Genomic DNA, 16,214 nt, shown 5'->3' with positions numbered 1-16,214 from the left:
GATCAACGGCCTCCATCACCACCACCACCACCACCCGCACGCACACATGGGCGCCCAGGGACACGGCCAGGGGGGGCTGATGACCAGCCGGGAACAGGCGTCCGGAGGCGGCCAGCACGGTGGAGGCGGCGGAGGGGGCGGTGTGTCCGGGGGACAGATGGAGGAGGTAAATACCAAAGAGGTGGCGCAGAGGATCACCACGGAGCTCAAGCGCTACAGCATACCCCAGGCCATCTTCGCACAGCGGGTCCTGTGTCGCTCCCAGGGCACGCTGTCGGACCTCCTGCGGAACCCCAAGCCCTGGTCCAAACTCAAGTCCGGCCGCGAGACGTTTCGTCGGATGTGGAAGTGGCTGCAGGAGCCTGAGTTCCAACGGATGAGCGCGCTCAGGCTCGCAGGTGAGCGAAGCCTCGGTAAAGACCCTTTCTATTATTCCTTCTTTCATTTTCACACTGCTGTTTCTTGTGTTTTTGTTGCATGCAGAGTCGTGTTATTGTTTTGCATACTCGGGCATACTGCCCCCCTTGTGTCGAGAGAGTAGAGGGTTTGTGGTAGGTGGCAACACATGTTGTTTTACCTCAAAGTATCGACCGCGGGACTGTGTGCGTAAACCGATCGCTTGCCGAGAAATCGTTAGGAATGTGCTTATTTGGAGCGTGGATCTGACGAGGTTTTGAGTTGTGTGTACACACACGCGCGGACACAAACACACACACACACACACACACACACACACACACACACACACACACACACACACACACACACACACACACACACACACACACACACACACACACACACACACACACAGACACAGCTGTGTACCTAATGGTTATCCGTTTTTAATTACTGACGAAAAGTAGTCCCGAAACCATGCTTCCAGAGCCAGGAGGGTAACCAACCAATTTCAACAACAACATATATCTAAAACCAACGCATTATTAGCCCTTAATTGCGTGTTTATTCCCTGGCACATCGAGTATATGGATATTGGATTCATAATTACCTGTTAGCTTGAAATAACACACTCACACTCTCACGTAAAGCTTTGGAAAAAATGAGGCCTCGTCTTTGTCGCGAAAAGTGTTTATTATGTCTTCCTGTATCTCTGTGTGTGTGTGTGTGTGTGTGTGTGTGTGTGTGTGTGTGTGTGTGTGTGTGTGTGTGTGTGTGTGTGTGTGTGTGTGTGTGTGTGTGTGTGTGTGTGTGTGTGCGTGCGTGCGTGCGTGCGTGCGTGCGTGCGTTTGTGCGTGTGTGTGTGATAACAGAGAGACCAAGTCCGTGGTTATTATGAACGAGTGACGTGAGGGTAAAGCTGATAATCGATTGCTGTATTATTTTCGTTAAAAGTTAAATGATAGGCTAGATGTATTATTTTGTGACGTAATAGGTCTAATAGGTGGGAATATATATTTTCAGACCTATATCAATGCAATAAACCTTTTTTTAGTTTATTATTAGCTGCATATATTCATATGATTCGGACTTCCTATTAGACTATTTTAATATCGCTCAATTCGTAGGCTATTGAATATTTCTGAAATAAAAATCAGTTTAAATTAATTTGGAGAATATTGTATCGATCCACTGTTCCTGTGCAATACAGCCGTGATCCGCTGCTGGAGGAGAAGTGATATACTTATTGATTTGGGCTTCTGAAATTAATCTCGGCTCTTTTCTCTTTTCGCACGTATTCAATTACCTTTGCGATGGGAATTTAGAAGTTAAATGATTTCTACAGGGAAAATATAATATAACAGACTATAATTGAATTTAATTAAAATCAATTAAATTGAGCAGAGTGGAGTAGAAAGTAGAAATTGACTATGTTGAATAGAGGGTGGATGATAGGGTCTATTTAGGACCTGAAACAGTCGTTTCGATATCACCCTACATTATACGGCCTTATGGAATACGCCGTTCTCCCCACGCCACCCGCCACCGAACCCCAAAAGCGATTCCGTAAGAGTCTGCTCACAGGCCCGCGTGTTGTTTCTGTTTGTTCTGATCACAGTGTACGCGGAACCAAAACAAGCGGGTGCACACAAACAGCAAAGGGGAATGCTGGGAACGCGTGTGCGTGTTGGAGTTATCTGAGCTTAGTTTGTAATGATTAGCCGCGGTGGCGCGGAGCTGTGTGTGATCAGCCTGATAACGAGGCCGTTGTTATTTCATCTCATCATGGGAAAGGTTGCTTGTTTTCGGCCTCCTTCTCCCCCTATGAGGCCAGCCCGATGGAGGGTCTGCGCGGCCTTCAGTCACTGATTTATAGCGGCCTGCAGGACGAGCTCAGGGGGGTTAATGGTTACCTACCTGTGCCGTCAGAATGCAGCCCCGCACAGAGCTAGACCTATAGTCATTTATTGCCATACGTAGGCCTAAATGGCCACTCTGCTTTAGGAGTCTAGTCTAGCAGAACCTACTTTAGTCCTAGGATGCTTGGGTCCAGACACGCACTCACAGGGCCTATAGATAACATGAGAACATGACAACACAGTTCATATGTGGGTTAAGGTTGTAGGTCTGTATAAAATAGAATGTAATATAATATAAAACAATAAAATAATATAATTTATTATAATACAATATAATATAATTTAATATAATACATGGTTCTAGAAAAAAATCGATGTGTGTAATGATATTATGTTTAGGGCCTATGTTAAATATTTTCGCAATACTTCATTTGGGCTACTTAATTATTCAAGGCGTTATTTTTGTATCGCATTCATGCGAAATTTTGATAATTCATATATTTTAGATTCAAGCGTTATTTTTTGCCTTCAATCTTTACTGTTCAAATTCCCTATGTAGTCGTCTGTCTGCTCTCCGTTGAATTGTGGTCGAGCTGCAATAACCTCAATAGCAGTCCACTGCTGCCCCCCTGTGGTAATTGTTCATACAAAAACACCAAAGAACAAAAAATACATATATTCTAGAATTCGTTTTAAAAAGTAGTCTGCGCTCTTTCCTTCGGGTAGTGTTGGGCGGTGGACGATGGAAGGTGTTTCGGGGGCTAAACGGATGTGTTCAGTCTACAATTGAGCATTCTTTTAGACATATGATAAATCAATTTGGATAAAAGCATCAGCTAAACTAGTGATTATTAGTATACTAGCATATATTAGCACATTTTGTGTATGTATGTGTGTGTGTGTGTGTGTGTGTGTGTGTGTGTGTGTGTGTGTGTGTGTGTGTGTGTGTGTGTGTGTGTGTGTGTGTGTGTGTGTGTGTGTGTGTGCGCGGGTATGTATCTCTCTGTATCTATGTACATGTGTGTATGTATATGCATTTATCTTTCTTGCATCTAGGTCTATGTGTATATCTGTGTGTATATATCTATCTCTTTATCTATGTATGTGCGTGTGTGTGTGTGTGTGTGTGTGTGTGTGTGTGTGTGTGTGTGTGTGTGTGTGTGTGTGTGTGTGTGTGTGTGTGTGTGTGTGTATATATTTATCCATGTGTATATTTGTGTGTCTGTATCCTCATGGCTGTGTGTCTCTCTGTCTGCAGCGTGCAAGCGGAACAAGATATTTGTGTGTATGTATGGGTATATATATATATATATATATATATATATATATATATATATATATGTCTATGTGTGGGTGTTTGTAACTTTATATATCTATCAATGTATCTATGTGTGACTAGGTGTGTTTGTGTGTGTGTGTGTGTGTGTGTGTGTGTGTGTGTGTGTGTGTGTGTGTGTGTGTGTGTGTGTGTGTGTGTGTGTGTGTATATGTGTATATATTTATCTATGTGTGTATTTGTGTGTCTGTATCCTCATGGCTGTGTGTCTCTCTGTCTGCAGCGTGCAAGCGGAACGAGATATTTGTGTGTATGTATGGGTATATATATATATGTCTATGTGTGGGTGTTTGTAACTTTATATATCTATCAATGTATCTACTGTATGTGTGACTAGGTGTGTTTGTGTGTGTGTGTGTGTGTGTGTGTGTGTGTGTGTATGTGTGTGTATGTGCGTGTGCGTGTGTGTGTGTGTGTGTGTGTGTGTGTGTGTGTGTGTGTGTGTGTGTGTGTGTGTGTGTGCATGTGTATACATCTATGTATCTATGTCCATGCATGTGTATTTGTATGTATATATGTACTGTATATGTGTGCATGCATGTGTGTATATATATATGCATGCACTGTATGTAGGGCTATGTGTGTATGTCGTTTATGTACGTGTATATATCTATATCTATCTATCTCTTATATATGTATGTATATGTATGTGTATGTGTATGTATGTGTATCTAACTAGATATATTTGTGTTTAAATGTGTATATCTATCTATGTATCAATATCAATGAGTATGCGTGTGCGTGTTCATTTGTGCATGTGTCTGTCTGTCTGTCTGTCTGTCTGTCTGTCTGTCTGTCTGTCTGTCTGTCTGTCTGTCTGTCTGTCTGTCTGTCTGTCTGTGTGTGTGTGTGTGTGTGTGTGTGTGTGTGTGTGTGTGTGTGTGTGTGTGTGTGTGTGTGTGTGTGTGTGTGTGTGTGTGTGTGTGTGTGTGTGCGCCTATGTGTCCTCATGGCTGTCTGCTCTCTCTCTCTGCAGCGTGCAAGCGAAAGGAGATGGACCACGGAAGGAACGACCGCAACAGCATGTCCAAAAAGCCGCGGCTGGTATTTACGGACGTGCAGCGACGGACTCTCCACGCCATCTTCAAGGAGAACAAGCGTCCTTCCAAAGAGCTGCAGGTGACCATCGCCCAGCAGCTGGGTCTGGAACTGACCACCGTCAGTAACTTCTTCATGAACGCACGCCGCCGGAGCCTGGACAAGTGGCTGGACGACGGCTCTGGCCACCCGCCGGGTAGCAACGGCTGCACCAAAGCCTGAAGACAGACTGACGGACCGACTCATGGACGGACTGAACCTCGGTGAAAAAGCTTTAAAATTTAAAGAAGAAACAAAGAAGAAAAAAAACTTTAATGACTCTGAAGCAACGATTTGCCCTTAAACATGTGCTATACTGATATTTATAGTATCCAAAGATGAAAAACAAAACCAAAGACTACTTTTACTTGCTTTAAAATGTTCGTTCTGCAACGCATTTATGTCTAACATACTGCAAAAAACTTTAGATCCCCCATCCTTCTCACTGGTCTTACAGCTTTACCCCTAATATCGACCTATCATTCACCGCCCTTATCTCTAATCTGATTGGTTGGGTTGATGACGGGTCCTTGAAAGGAAGTGTAATCAGCCTATCGGCAGTGTGTTTCGCACTGTTGTCCACGCCCATGAAGACAAACTGAAAGAGGAGCTCCAGAAGGATTGACCAATCAATTTCAAGGGAAAGGATCCTGCTGGGGCAACTGGAACGTTTGTGCAACATTTTGGACTGGTGGACTTGTTTGTCTTTATGTCTGTTTGTCTGTCTGTAGAACAGTAGAGCTTGAGATCTTTCTACCAAGCGTTCCGAACAGTCAGGAAGTGAGGAGGGCGGGCTGCTAACCTGAAACCAAAACGATCCCTGAATCAAATCTCCCCACCCCTCACTACTGTAGTGCTTTCTTCCGCGCTGAAAAGTTGACCCCAAAGAACCTATATCGCCTTGTAGCTCCAAAACTAGGCCCATGCATTTTATAAACATAATCACGACAGAGTACGTTTTCAAGATTACCAAAGATGATACAAATTTCGATTTTGTCACATACTCTTACCTCACGTCTTCCCATTGCCCCTAAAGAGAGACTGTTATGTAGTCAGTTAGGATCATACACTATATCTCATAGAGTGGGAAGTTGCTCTTCTACCAAAAATAAATGTGTTCATTCCTTTTTGCCTTATGCATTATTGCATCAAACCAAAAAAATATACAGCCACATCCTCAGAATCAACTGGTTCCCCTTTATAATCATGTGAATATAATCTAGTTAATATTTCTACTACAAGCATATACAGAGCGCCAGCTATCAATAAACACCAAGCAGGTGTAGCAGTTAGAGCTACATTCCTATGCTGCTCATAACACAAAGTATAAACTGACGATTCAAACAGAAGGCCATTCAACATTTTTGTGTATTTATTAATATAGCCATTTAGAAATGCTATTTAAATTATTTAATTGAGTGATTAAGGTAAACCTTCTTATTTATTGATATTAATCTGCAGTGGCTTATATGACTTCCCTTTGTGCTTCATACATATTTGATCCTATGGTGCCATCAAAGGCTCTAGAAAGGAGGAATGATATTTAAAATAATCAATGTACTGGCCTATGCTTGGGCAGCCATATCAACCCTACAACCCAGCAACAACCCATTCCCCCCCAACGCAAAAAGCCCAGACACCCTTCACCCATTCCTCTGGCCAGCTATGCATTTCAGCAGCAGGGAGAAAGCATTGCCAGGGTACGCGAACATGAGGGCCAGGACAGCCTCCTGCCTCTGTACTCTCCCCCTTGGCCCGGGTTAGCAGCCCTCCTCCTAGAACATCAACACGACCAAGGGAGGATAAGGGAAAGTCAGAGCAGATCTCTGATCTCCTCACGACTCCAGGACCAAGGACACACAGAACACAAAGAAGACAAGACAAAGAAATGAACAAGATGTTTAGACCTGCCGGTGTTTTATAGTGTGAACCAAAGATGCTACCTCACTCAAGTTCCATACGTGATTTCTATCACTTTGATGATACCAAAGATAAACAGACGGTTCCTTCTCAGTGCACGGCCTCTACAAGTGAAGTTAGTAGATGATGTAAGCCCCCATCCCCTTCCCCCAACCCCGCCCTCGCCTGTGCCCCCTCTCTCCGACCACCCACCACCCATCTTTATTTGCCACCCTCCCTCCCCTCAGTCAAGCCATGGCGCCCTGCTAGGTCTGTCTTATGTGGGCTCTGATTACTAATCCATAGGAGTATGTGCTGATGTAGGTTTAGCTATTGCCAGATATGCTGATCCAGCCCGAGACACACAAACACACACACACTCACACACACACACACACACACACACACACACACACGGCCCACACAAGTGTCCCTGTGGTGTAGAACATGCTGGCCATGCTACCCTTTCTCTATGCTTTACTTCAGCTGCACCAGCCTATTGCGTGTTTATTCTCCTCGATTCTAATCGAAAACGATGAAGATGTGAACTATAAGGGATAGGCTGGCAGGTGACCCATTTCATTTTGTAGACTTACAACTATGATGGATAGGCTATAGGTGGAACACTTCAAGCAGGAGGCAAACCCTAAACCCACAAATGTTTTTATATTTTGAGGTGGATATGTTCCCCTGTGCACCCTGCTGAGTGCAGCATCAATAGAGTTCTCGATTTTGGCGGGAGACAGCTGTCAGGCGTTGTAACACTACGACAGGTAGAACAACTGACATCACGACAGAGCCCCAGTAGCTGAGCCCCGGCCAACAGCAGACAGGATCCTGACACAAAGCAGTCATGTTGCAATCTTTCTGAAACTCCCAGGACGAGTGCCTTGCTTGAACCAAAGTGTTGAACCGCTGTTGACCTCTGACCCCTTGACTCAGAATACCTCAGCCTGTAGGAAGGCCACCGTCGAAGAAGAAGAAACCAGGAGGAAGTTATTTTCTCACTCACGTGGTGCTTTCCGCCAGCGCAACCATGCAATGACAACATACCAAAGGAACAAAAAGCTGTTGTCCATAGCTACAGACAAACCAAAGGTCCCCCTTTTTCTCTTAGTTCCTTTTTCCTCCGCCCTCCCCCCCGTCCCACTCCCGTCTCCGTCCGCCTGTGTGTAGTCCAGGCCCGGCACCCTGGCCCAGCATGGCTCAAACCAAATGTCTCGGAATACCTCATAGTAATAATGATTTCTTTGGGTTCTGCATCGAGACGTTATCTATCATCTATGAGTTAGGCAGGACTCCTCTAGTGTGGTACATGTTATCGTAGCTGTATCATTACCTGTTTTTATTTGTTATTTGGGTGGGAGCGCTCTGTTTCAAGTCACGGATGACAAGTTTCAGGGCGGTTTTGATGAAACTCGCCGGGTTGAGAGGAGGCGTACCTTTTATCAGACATTGGGTTATGCCAATATTATAATGAAGATAGACTATTGTTTTTACAGGGTAAAACCAACTGCTGTGATAATGTGTTTATATTTTCCCTTTACTCTACTTCTGTGTTGTGATTGGTCTTAATTTAATTGCATTTTTGTATCGGTTGACCTCTACTTTAATTTATGCATTTGTAGAAACTATAGATTTGTATATAGTAGGTTTTTGGAAAAAAACAAACAAACAAAAAAAGTCTGTTTTATGTTGCAGCCTTATTTCCCATGATGCTTTGATGTTCTGAAGAAGTCGTTTGTATTCTTCTTCACCTAAATGTTAGCCGGCACTTCAATATGTGTTTGAAACACTGCCAGAAAACCAAACAGTTGATTTGCCAACGGAAACAAAGTTATGTAGAACTTGCTTTGTTTGAGAGCTGGCAAAAATCAGTATGTGTGTTTTTTCTATTCTTTTGACTCGGTTCTTTTATGGGTATTAATGCACATCCAAAGATTTTCTAAAACAAACCAAAAATAGGAAAAAATGTATAACGTTGAAAAAGCACTGGCATTTGTGAGGTAGCATTGTTGATGAGTTTTGATTTGCCATTCGCACGGGTATAGAATGTAAATGGTGTAGGCTCTGTTCACAAGCTGGGCTAGGCCTGTAGGGAATCTCCTGTTCAATTTACAATCTGAGGCTTTTGAATTCAGGGACTACAAGTCCTGCTCACTTTGCCATCCCACACACAGACATACGCACACACAGACACACACAGACATACAGACACACACAAACATAGACAGACATGCACACACACAAACACACACACACACACACACAGACACACACACACACACACACACACACACACACACACACACACACACACACACACACACACACACACACACACACACACACACACACACACAGAAACACACAGACAGACAAAGACACACACACAAAGAAACACACACACACACACACACACACACACACACACACACACACACACACACACACACACACACACACACACACACACACACGCACACAAGGAGTGGGGGGGGGGGCGTGAGTGTAGGCAGCCGGTCTGCCAGGGGGGCGGGCCATGGGTGGGGTCTATATTTTTTTAAACCCGTGGTGTTGGCCGCCTCGCTCCATGTAGTATCTGTTCTTTTTTGGTACGCACTCGTGTTATGGCTTTAAAGTCGAATAAAACTCCAAAGAACATAACCAAACAAAGGAATCAGTCTGTGAGTGTGTATGCACGTGATTTCAAGGATGGTCTTTTTCCTTATCTTTTGTGTTTGTGGGGGTTTTCTGTTTGCCTTCTATGAGGAATCTTTGAAACAGTTTCTGAGGCACTGAATTGTGTCCATGTGTGTGTTTTTGTCCCCAGACAGCCATGTTTCTATTTTTTTTAATTGTTATTTCTTGTTTTGGTTTTATGTAAATCCATGTTTAGATCCCTATTGCCTATCTGGGTGATAGTGTCGGTGGACACCCGTGAGCATACTGTAATGGACTGATGTTCTCCTCACAACCACATTCTGTGTCATTCTCTGGTCAGAGGCACCCAGGTTCTGCTCTGTTCTCATCTGTTCTCCCGTGTCCACAGCGCAGTGTTCTCACGGGAAAGAAGTTGGCTGTCCATGGGTAGATCGCATCAGTATCGTCTACCAGGGGTAGACAATGCCTGTGTCCCTGATTAGACTGTGTGGCGTTCCGTCAAGGTGCATTCCTTCTATTTCCAGTTTCTGATTGCTCATGCTAATGCAAAAAGGAGGGTTGTTGTAACATTGACGTGTGTGACTGACGTAACGGGGATTTTTCCTTAGGATATTTTGTTGGTGTTTTTCTGTTTGGTTCTTATGACCGGTTGTCCATCAGGGGTTCCTATTTGATAGGTAGCTTGGCTACAGTTTCCATAACAATACTGCGGCGCCAAAGACAATCATCTTGATCTCTAATGCTGGGGGGCTCAATCTATCACCCAGCGGGGTAGCTCTCCAGCTATTCATATACAAAGATGCTTGAAAGGGTTTTGATAAACAAGCATATTTGTTGTCATAGACATTTAGGATATAGGTGACATTCGTAGTACGTTCTGAACTTTCCAAATAAAAATCATATTGCTTTTTTTCAGCCCAAGAGCTATTGTCAGACTTGATTTCCTTCCTCAGCCTCTTATTTCGCGAAGCTTGTTTGATTTCATTCGTCATTACTGTCTGTGTGAGCGCATATGTTTGTGTGTGTGTAAGGGTGTGTGTGTGTGTGGGAGTTTTTTTGTGCAATTTGTGAGTGTGTGCGTGTGTGTATGAGAGTAAGTTTGTGTGTGTGTGTGTGTGTGTGTGTGTGTGTGTGTGTGTGTGTGTGTGTGTGTGTGTGTGTATGAGAGTAAGTTTGTGTGTTTGTGTGTCTCTGTGTGAGTGCGCATGTGTTATTGTGTGTATGATTGTGTGTGAGCGCAATTATTTTGGCCAGTTCGGCAATGCTTTAGGTATATTGACGTTTTAACCCCATTCCACATCGGTTGATCCGTTCCGTTTATTCCCAGTAGCTTTGCGTCTGCTCTTTCAGTGCCGTGCAATATCATATGTTTTGACTGCTAAGCAAATGAAAAAAAGGAAAAAAAAAATTGAGAAGCGAAGTGATGATGTCATCAAGCTTTTTTCAGTGTTCAAATGTTTCAACATTTCTGTAGTCACCAAAGAAGTAGAAAATAAATTGTTGGTATTTCCATCTCTTAAATCTGGTGTCTTGTCATGCAATTTATTGTTATAGGAGTTTTTCCACCCTTCTATTGAAAGGTTCATACTTCTCAGATATCATTTAAATAATGATTTAAATTGCAGTAAGGTATAGTAAGATATACCAACCGAAAATAGGACGATCACTTCAATCTATGTTTTCTTGCCGAAAGATACTTTTGCTGCAAATAAAGGCTAATAGTCAAATGTAAGCATTATTGTCAAACTGAACATTTTATGCAGACGGTTGATGTGTTTACCGTAGGAATGTCAAATTATAAAATATAGCGAGAGAGCCAACGTACTTAACATTGAACCTTACTTAACCCTAACCCTAACCCTTACTTATTTTTTTATATAGGCCTATAGATATCTAGATATATATAGGATATATATATAAACACACACATGAACATTTCTGACCAAACACTTCGAATATGAATCAAAAAAACGATTTTCCTCAAGGGTTTCAGACTATTTACCCCTACATCACTTTCTGCGTTACCGGTCCAGACCACTAGATGGAGCTATAATACTACCGAGACCAGACAAAAGAATCGCTGGATGACTATCATTTCATCACAGACCCAGATGGGATTTCCCATGGATGGGCTTAGTTTTAGTGTAAACAATGTTACATCATAGGTGGGTCATGACCTATGGCCGTTAAAGCTTTAAGGTTTACAATAGCCAATACCTTGCGTTGCTTTGCACTCAATATGATTAAGTAAACCTCTACGACTAAGTTTTGTGCAGTTGATGTCCAAAGTGAACATATTTCCAGATAATACACTTATTGTTAGGGCCTGACATGGAGCAAACGAAGCGACCAGGCTGAAGATTTTGAAATTGCTTTGACACAATACCAACCACCACATCAGCTGTGGAGCAGATTTGCGCATCGCATTCTGGCGGCCGCATCAGTCTCCTCTTTGTTACCAGTCAGAACAAAATGTTCACGGGGAAAAAGCATCTCACGTGCCGCCCACGAGAACGTGCATGGGATCGGCTGTCCAATCAGAGCAGAGAGTCAACCCTCTTTCGCGCGCTCCATCTCTCTCTCCCTCTCTTGCACGCTCCCTCCCTCCCTCTCTCCCACTCTCGCGCGCTCCCTCTCTCTCGCGCGCACCCTGACCGTTGAGGCGCGCTCGCCACGGTCCATCATTATTATTACTAATAACATGGCACTCTGAGTCGTATGCTAAACCAGATCTCCCGCAGAATCCAGACGGCGCTCACCCCATGTGAGACGTTCAAATAAGAAGTAGAAGAAGAAGAAAGTTTGAACGCTCCTTTTCTAACTTCGCGGTTGCCATGGCAGCAGGTTCACGTGAGGCTGGGGAGGGAAGTGACGAGCTGTTGTTGGGACACGTGACCCGGGCTGCGCTGCCGCTGATCTGTTGTGACAAGCAGCGAGGAGGAGGTGAGGAGAGGATCCAGGTCGCATCGAGCCGAGCAGGACGCTAGCTTATGGTCTGGTCCCTCGGACGGCTCTGGTTCGTTAGATCGTCTCACCCGACGGGTCACCGGGAGGACGGCGTCTCTGTCCCCGCGCCGCGAGACATCTGCTCCCCCTGCACCGCGACGACACGTCGTATTGTTTTGTTTGTTTTCAAAGTTGGACTGGAAGAAGACCGATAATTGTTTCATTTGACCTGAACTGACCGTTTCGAGTGAGATATAACCCCCAGACGATGTGACAGTTTGGCGACACTTTGGTCCCGTCCTGCCCGAAGAATAATTCACCAAAACGGTTCTTCCTAACTACGACCGCGTTGGTCGTGGTGGTCGAGACGGTCGTGGTGAACCGAGCCGAGACCCCCCTGCGCTACGGCTTGTCAGGGGTTGTTAGTCCGGTGTCGTGGTGGTACTCACAGGTACACACCACCCGTATGGCCAGCGTGTCGTCAGCTCGTCCGCACAGCTGGTAGGGCTGGTCGTGGTCCGATAGGCTCCGGTACAGTGGTACGGTTCGGTGCCACGGGACCCGAAATGTGTGGCGACGGAGCGGGGGTCCTGGTGGAGGATTCAGAGACTGATCGTAAGGGTAGCCTGATGGCTAGCTGAGAAGAAGCAGTCCGCTCAGTCGATCTCCTCGTCCAAGGCCAGATACAAATAGAAATACACGATCAGTTCAGCAGCCGATTAGACGACAGTGACTCGTACAGGAACGGGCTGACAAAGCGATGCTTTGTTGTCGGACAGGAGACAACTGTCAGCGACGTACAGGCTCCACAGCTGACTGTGTTGGGTGGGCTCCTGCATCAGGTGAAGCCACTGCGAGGACCAGGGCTCAGGGCAGGGGCCATAAGCGCATAGGCTGTGTGTGAACAGGACCTGTGGACAGAGGGACAACTTGAAGACCGAGAGGACTCTTGGGAGGTCTTCACGATGACACTGGACAACATGAAAACAGAGAGAGGTACGTACATGTTTGAAATTGAAATTGTGCATAAGCAACCCCGACCATCGCTACTCGAGAGACATCTCAAGCTGTGCTGCTATTCAACACGGCCTTGTTTTGGAAACTGCGAGTCAGACCTCAAACATCAACACTGTAAACAGCTGACAGTCATGTTTTAGCACAAACCAAATATGGCTTCTGTGTGCACCCTGCGATTTGGTTTGTCGCTGCATTGGATCTCCAGATGTAGACATCGGCTCGGAAGTGGTAACGACAACTGTCGTATGCTTTTGCTACTTATCCGACATGATGTTTTGCCTTTCACTAGCAAATTGACAGAGCAAAATAAGAGGCATTTATTGGTTCAGACAAGGATAATAAAGAATAAATAATAGCCATTCATGTCTCACTTGGAACAGTAACGTCCTCCCTGATGCAATTACTATGCAATTAAGTTGATAAGCATAAGGCGTTTTTTCTTGTGTAAGCACGTCAATAAAGAATTGGGTGATTGAATCCACATGACTGTCAGTAATCCAGAGTTTACGTGATTAGACCACAAAAGCCCCATGACACAGGAGGGGAGAAGCCATTGTTTCTCAGCTGCAATGATTTGGGGAACAGGATCAGTGCATGGTTTTCATAGGTAGTTCAACTGCAGTAAGAGCGCAGGCTGACAGGGAGGGGAAGACCCTGTAGCACGATGTATTGGTAACAGGACGCCTCGACACACAGTAAACATACGCCCTACATGGGCTGGGAAGGTTTTAACCCTAAGCCACATTGCTGCACTTAAAAGTCGATGCTACACAAGTTACATCATCTGTAAACGGTGCCAATGAACGCTAATGTGCGATGTAAACAAAAGGGCGAAAAGATAACAACAACACGAGACGATTGTTCCTATTGTGATACTATTTGTTTTAATATTTAAAGACAATACAATATGAGTTTAGGAGACGCTAGAGAGATAACCACAAACTGAGTGTATTATTATTGTAATTCTAGGAGCCAGACACTGAGGCAGTTCCAACCACTATATTTTATAGTTATAGATTTTGAATATAGATCACAGCATATATGCCTAAACCATTCTTTGATTGCACAGCGAACATCAAACCAACTGAACGAAGCAGGCCTGCCTGAGGCTGTTTATTAGTTGAGCCATTTCTCTACCGTCTCCTGATTTCATATCAGACTGACCCACACACTGTCAAGTTGTAATTATAAACCCATGGAGCAGATGCCAGCGGCTGGTTCCCCTCAGGGCAGGCCGTGGTGCTATTGTTATTTGGAACATACTGTGCTGTGAGAGGAGATGGGAGATTAACACTCGGGCTGTCACCTAGGCCCCTGACTCCTCCCTCAGAGGAGGAGGAAGTTTGGTGAAGAGAGAATCTGTTGTTTGGTGGCTGGTGACAGACACCAGAGGACCGTGCAACAAGCACATATTTACTGTGTGTGTGTGTGTGTGTGTGTGTGTGTGTGTGTGTGTGTGTGTGTGTGTGTGTGTGTGTGTGTGTGTGTGTGTGTGTGTGTGTGTGTGTGTGTGTGTGTGTGTGTGGGGCAGGTCTATTTGTGTTTGTATGTGTATCTATATCTTTGTGTGTGTATTGAAAAAGCCGAGACATTATCAGCACCACAACTTCTGGGGCTTCTTGGGATGTCATACAAGGGGAAGGCTTTCTCTGAAACTTGCTGTCCACACATTTAGTTCTGCTTACGCGCCTTTAGAACCAGAAACAACTGACTCTGTCTTTGTTGCTTGTTTTCCTCAAGCAGGGCTGCAGGATTAGGGCACCTAGTGCATTGTGCCTTTTTGGGAAATGGAGAGAGAGAGTGGGTGAGGAATCTAAATATTTGTTGGAATGTATTACGGTGGACAGCTAATTCATGTACTTGCTCATTCATAAACATATGTGTTTATTTAACTTTGGTTTGGGCAAACCTCCTAACATTAAAAGGCACAAAGGAGGCTAGTCAAGTGGTCTCAGTCTTAGTGACTCTCTTGCTCACACATGTTCATCACACGTTTGCGAGCTGACCAACCCGAAAAAAATCCAGTCAGTGATGATCTCAGTCATGTAAGGTTATATGTAGAGTAGGGATGTAACGTTATGAAAATGTAACCTCACGGTTATTGTGATCAACATTTTTAAATACCCAAAATATGCCCATACTTCAGACTTCATACTTAAGTCCTCTTAGAAGGTAGGGATGGGCAACGATCGATCGTTGAATAGATCGTTAATAGAGTCATGTAGTATATCGAATAATGAATGTGTTATTTATTGCACGGCTCTTCTCAATGCTGTTGACCGCATATAATGCGCATAATAAGCATATCATGACCGCTGTCAAGGTAAGTAGAATATTTTTTTTCCTATCAAATCACACCGCAAGTAGTCCGGTAAACCATCAACCCCAGCGTCCTCGGTTGCTAAGCGACTTCAACATCTTTGGCAGACTATTTCTCTGCTGATCAACTCTACGAATGCTGGTAACAAATAAATTGTAAAAAGACACACTGTGAAGTTATTTTTTCGTTGTGTCTAGTTCAACGTCATGCAGGCTGTGTTCAGTAAAATAAATATATAAATAGCGATCTGTTTTCGGCGCATGTGGGCCTATCTGCCTAAGCCCGTGTTGAAATAATTTTGATGTTAAATGTTGATGGTGCAGTTGGTGAAATAAACGGATTGATTTCCTACAAATCATAAAAGCCTCACCCTGTGTCATTCTGTGTGCGTGCGTGCGTGCGTGGGGGGTTCTTGATTGACCGATTTTCGAATATTATTCGAATACTTGAATAGAATATGAATAGTATTTTTGCCAGAAATGCAAATCCCAATAAGAAGGCTGATGGATGTCTTGAGCGCTGTCGTCTCCTCCTTCCGCCATGATTCACACTGAATCGAAACTTAAAAACATCATGTTGTAGGCTACACAGTGCGCCTGCGCGGCGACTTCAGGAGACTCGGATGAAGCGCTGGGAAGGATTTAAGCACACGGTTACCACACCGCGGGCGCGGTTATCCACCACGATAATAATTTTA

At 44.4% G+C, this 16,214-nt stretch overlaps 2 protein-coding genes and 1 long non-coding RNA gene across 4 annotated transcripts in view; 2 read left to right on the top strand and 1 right to left on the bottom strand.

Moving 5' to 3' along the window:
• onecut1 (one cut homeobox 1) overlaps window positions 1-8,817 on the top strand; it is a 10,157-nt gene extending 1,340 nt beyond the window's left edge. The window contains exons 1-2 of one of the 2 annotated variants that reach the window (XM_030378011.1): window positions 1-398; window positions 4,571-8,817. The exon at window positions 1-398 is cut by the window's left edge and continues 1,340 nt beyond it. In XM_030378011.1, coding sequence (XP_030233871.1) covers window positions 1-398; window positions 4,571-4,854 — 682 coding nt within the window. In that variant the 3' untranslated portion in view covers window positions 4,855-8,817. Of the gene's footprint in view, window positions 414-4,570 lie in introns of both variants that reach the window. The other variant, XM_030378010.1, reaches the window with a different exon arrangement.
• Window positions 8,818-10,603: 1,786 nt separating this feature from the next.
• On the bottom strand, window positions 10,604-13,417 carry LOC115559236 (uncharacterized). The gene is made up of 2 exons (XR_003979464.1): window positions 13,185-13,417; window positions 10,604-13,091 (listed from the first exon to the last, which is right to left on the bottom strand). It is a non-coding gene; the product is annotated as an uncharacterized LOC115559236 (long non-coding RNA).
• The window catches only part of atosa (atos homolog A), a 28,984-nt gene continuing 25,729 nt past the window's right edge, over window positions 12,960-16,214 (top strand). Inside the window, exon 1 of the mRNA XM_030378008.1 lies at window positions 12,960-13,176. Coding sequence (XP_030233868.1) covers window positions 13,146-13,176 — 31 coding nt within the window. The 5' untranslated portion in view covers window positions 12,960-13,145. The remainder of the gene's footprint in view (window positions 13,177-16,214) is intronic.

This window comes from Gadus morhua, chromosome 14 (assembly GCF_902167405.1).
Source record: "Gadus morhua chromosome 14, gadMor3.0, whole genome shotgun sequence".
Classification (NCBI taxonomy): domain Eukaryota; kingdom Metazoa; phylum Chordata; class Actinopteri; order Gadiformes; family Gadidae; genus Gadus; species Gadus morhua.
This window is presented reverse-complemented; position numbering and strand designations above follow the sequence as displayed.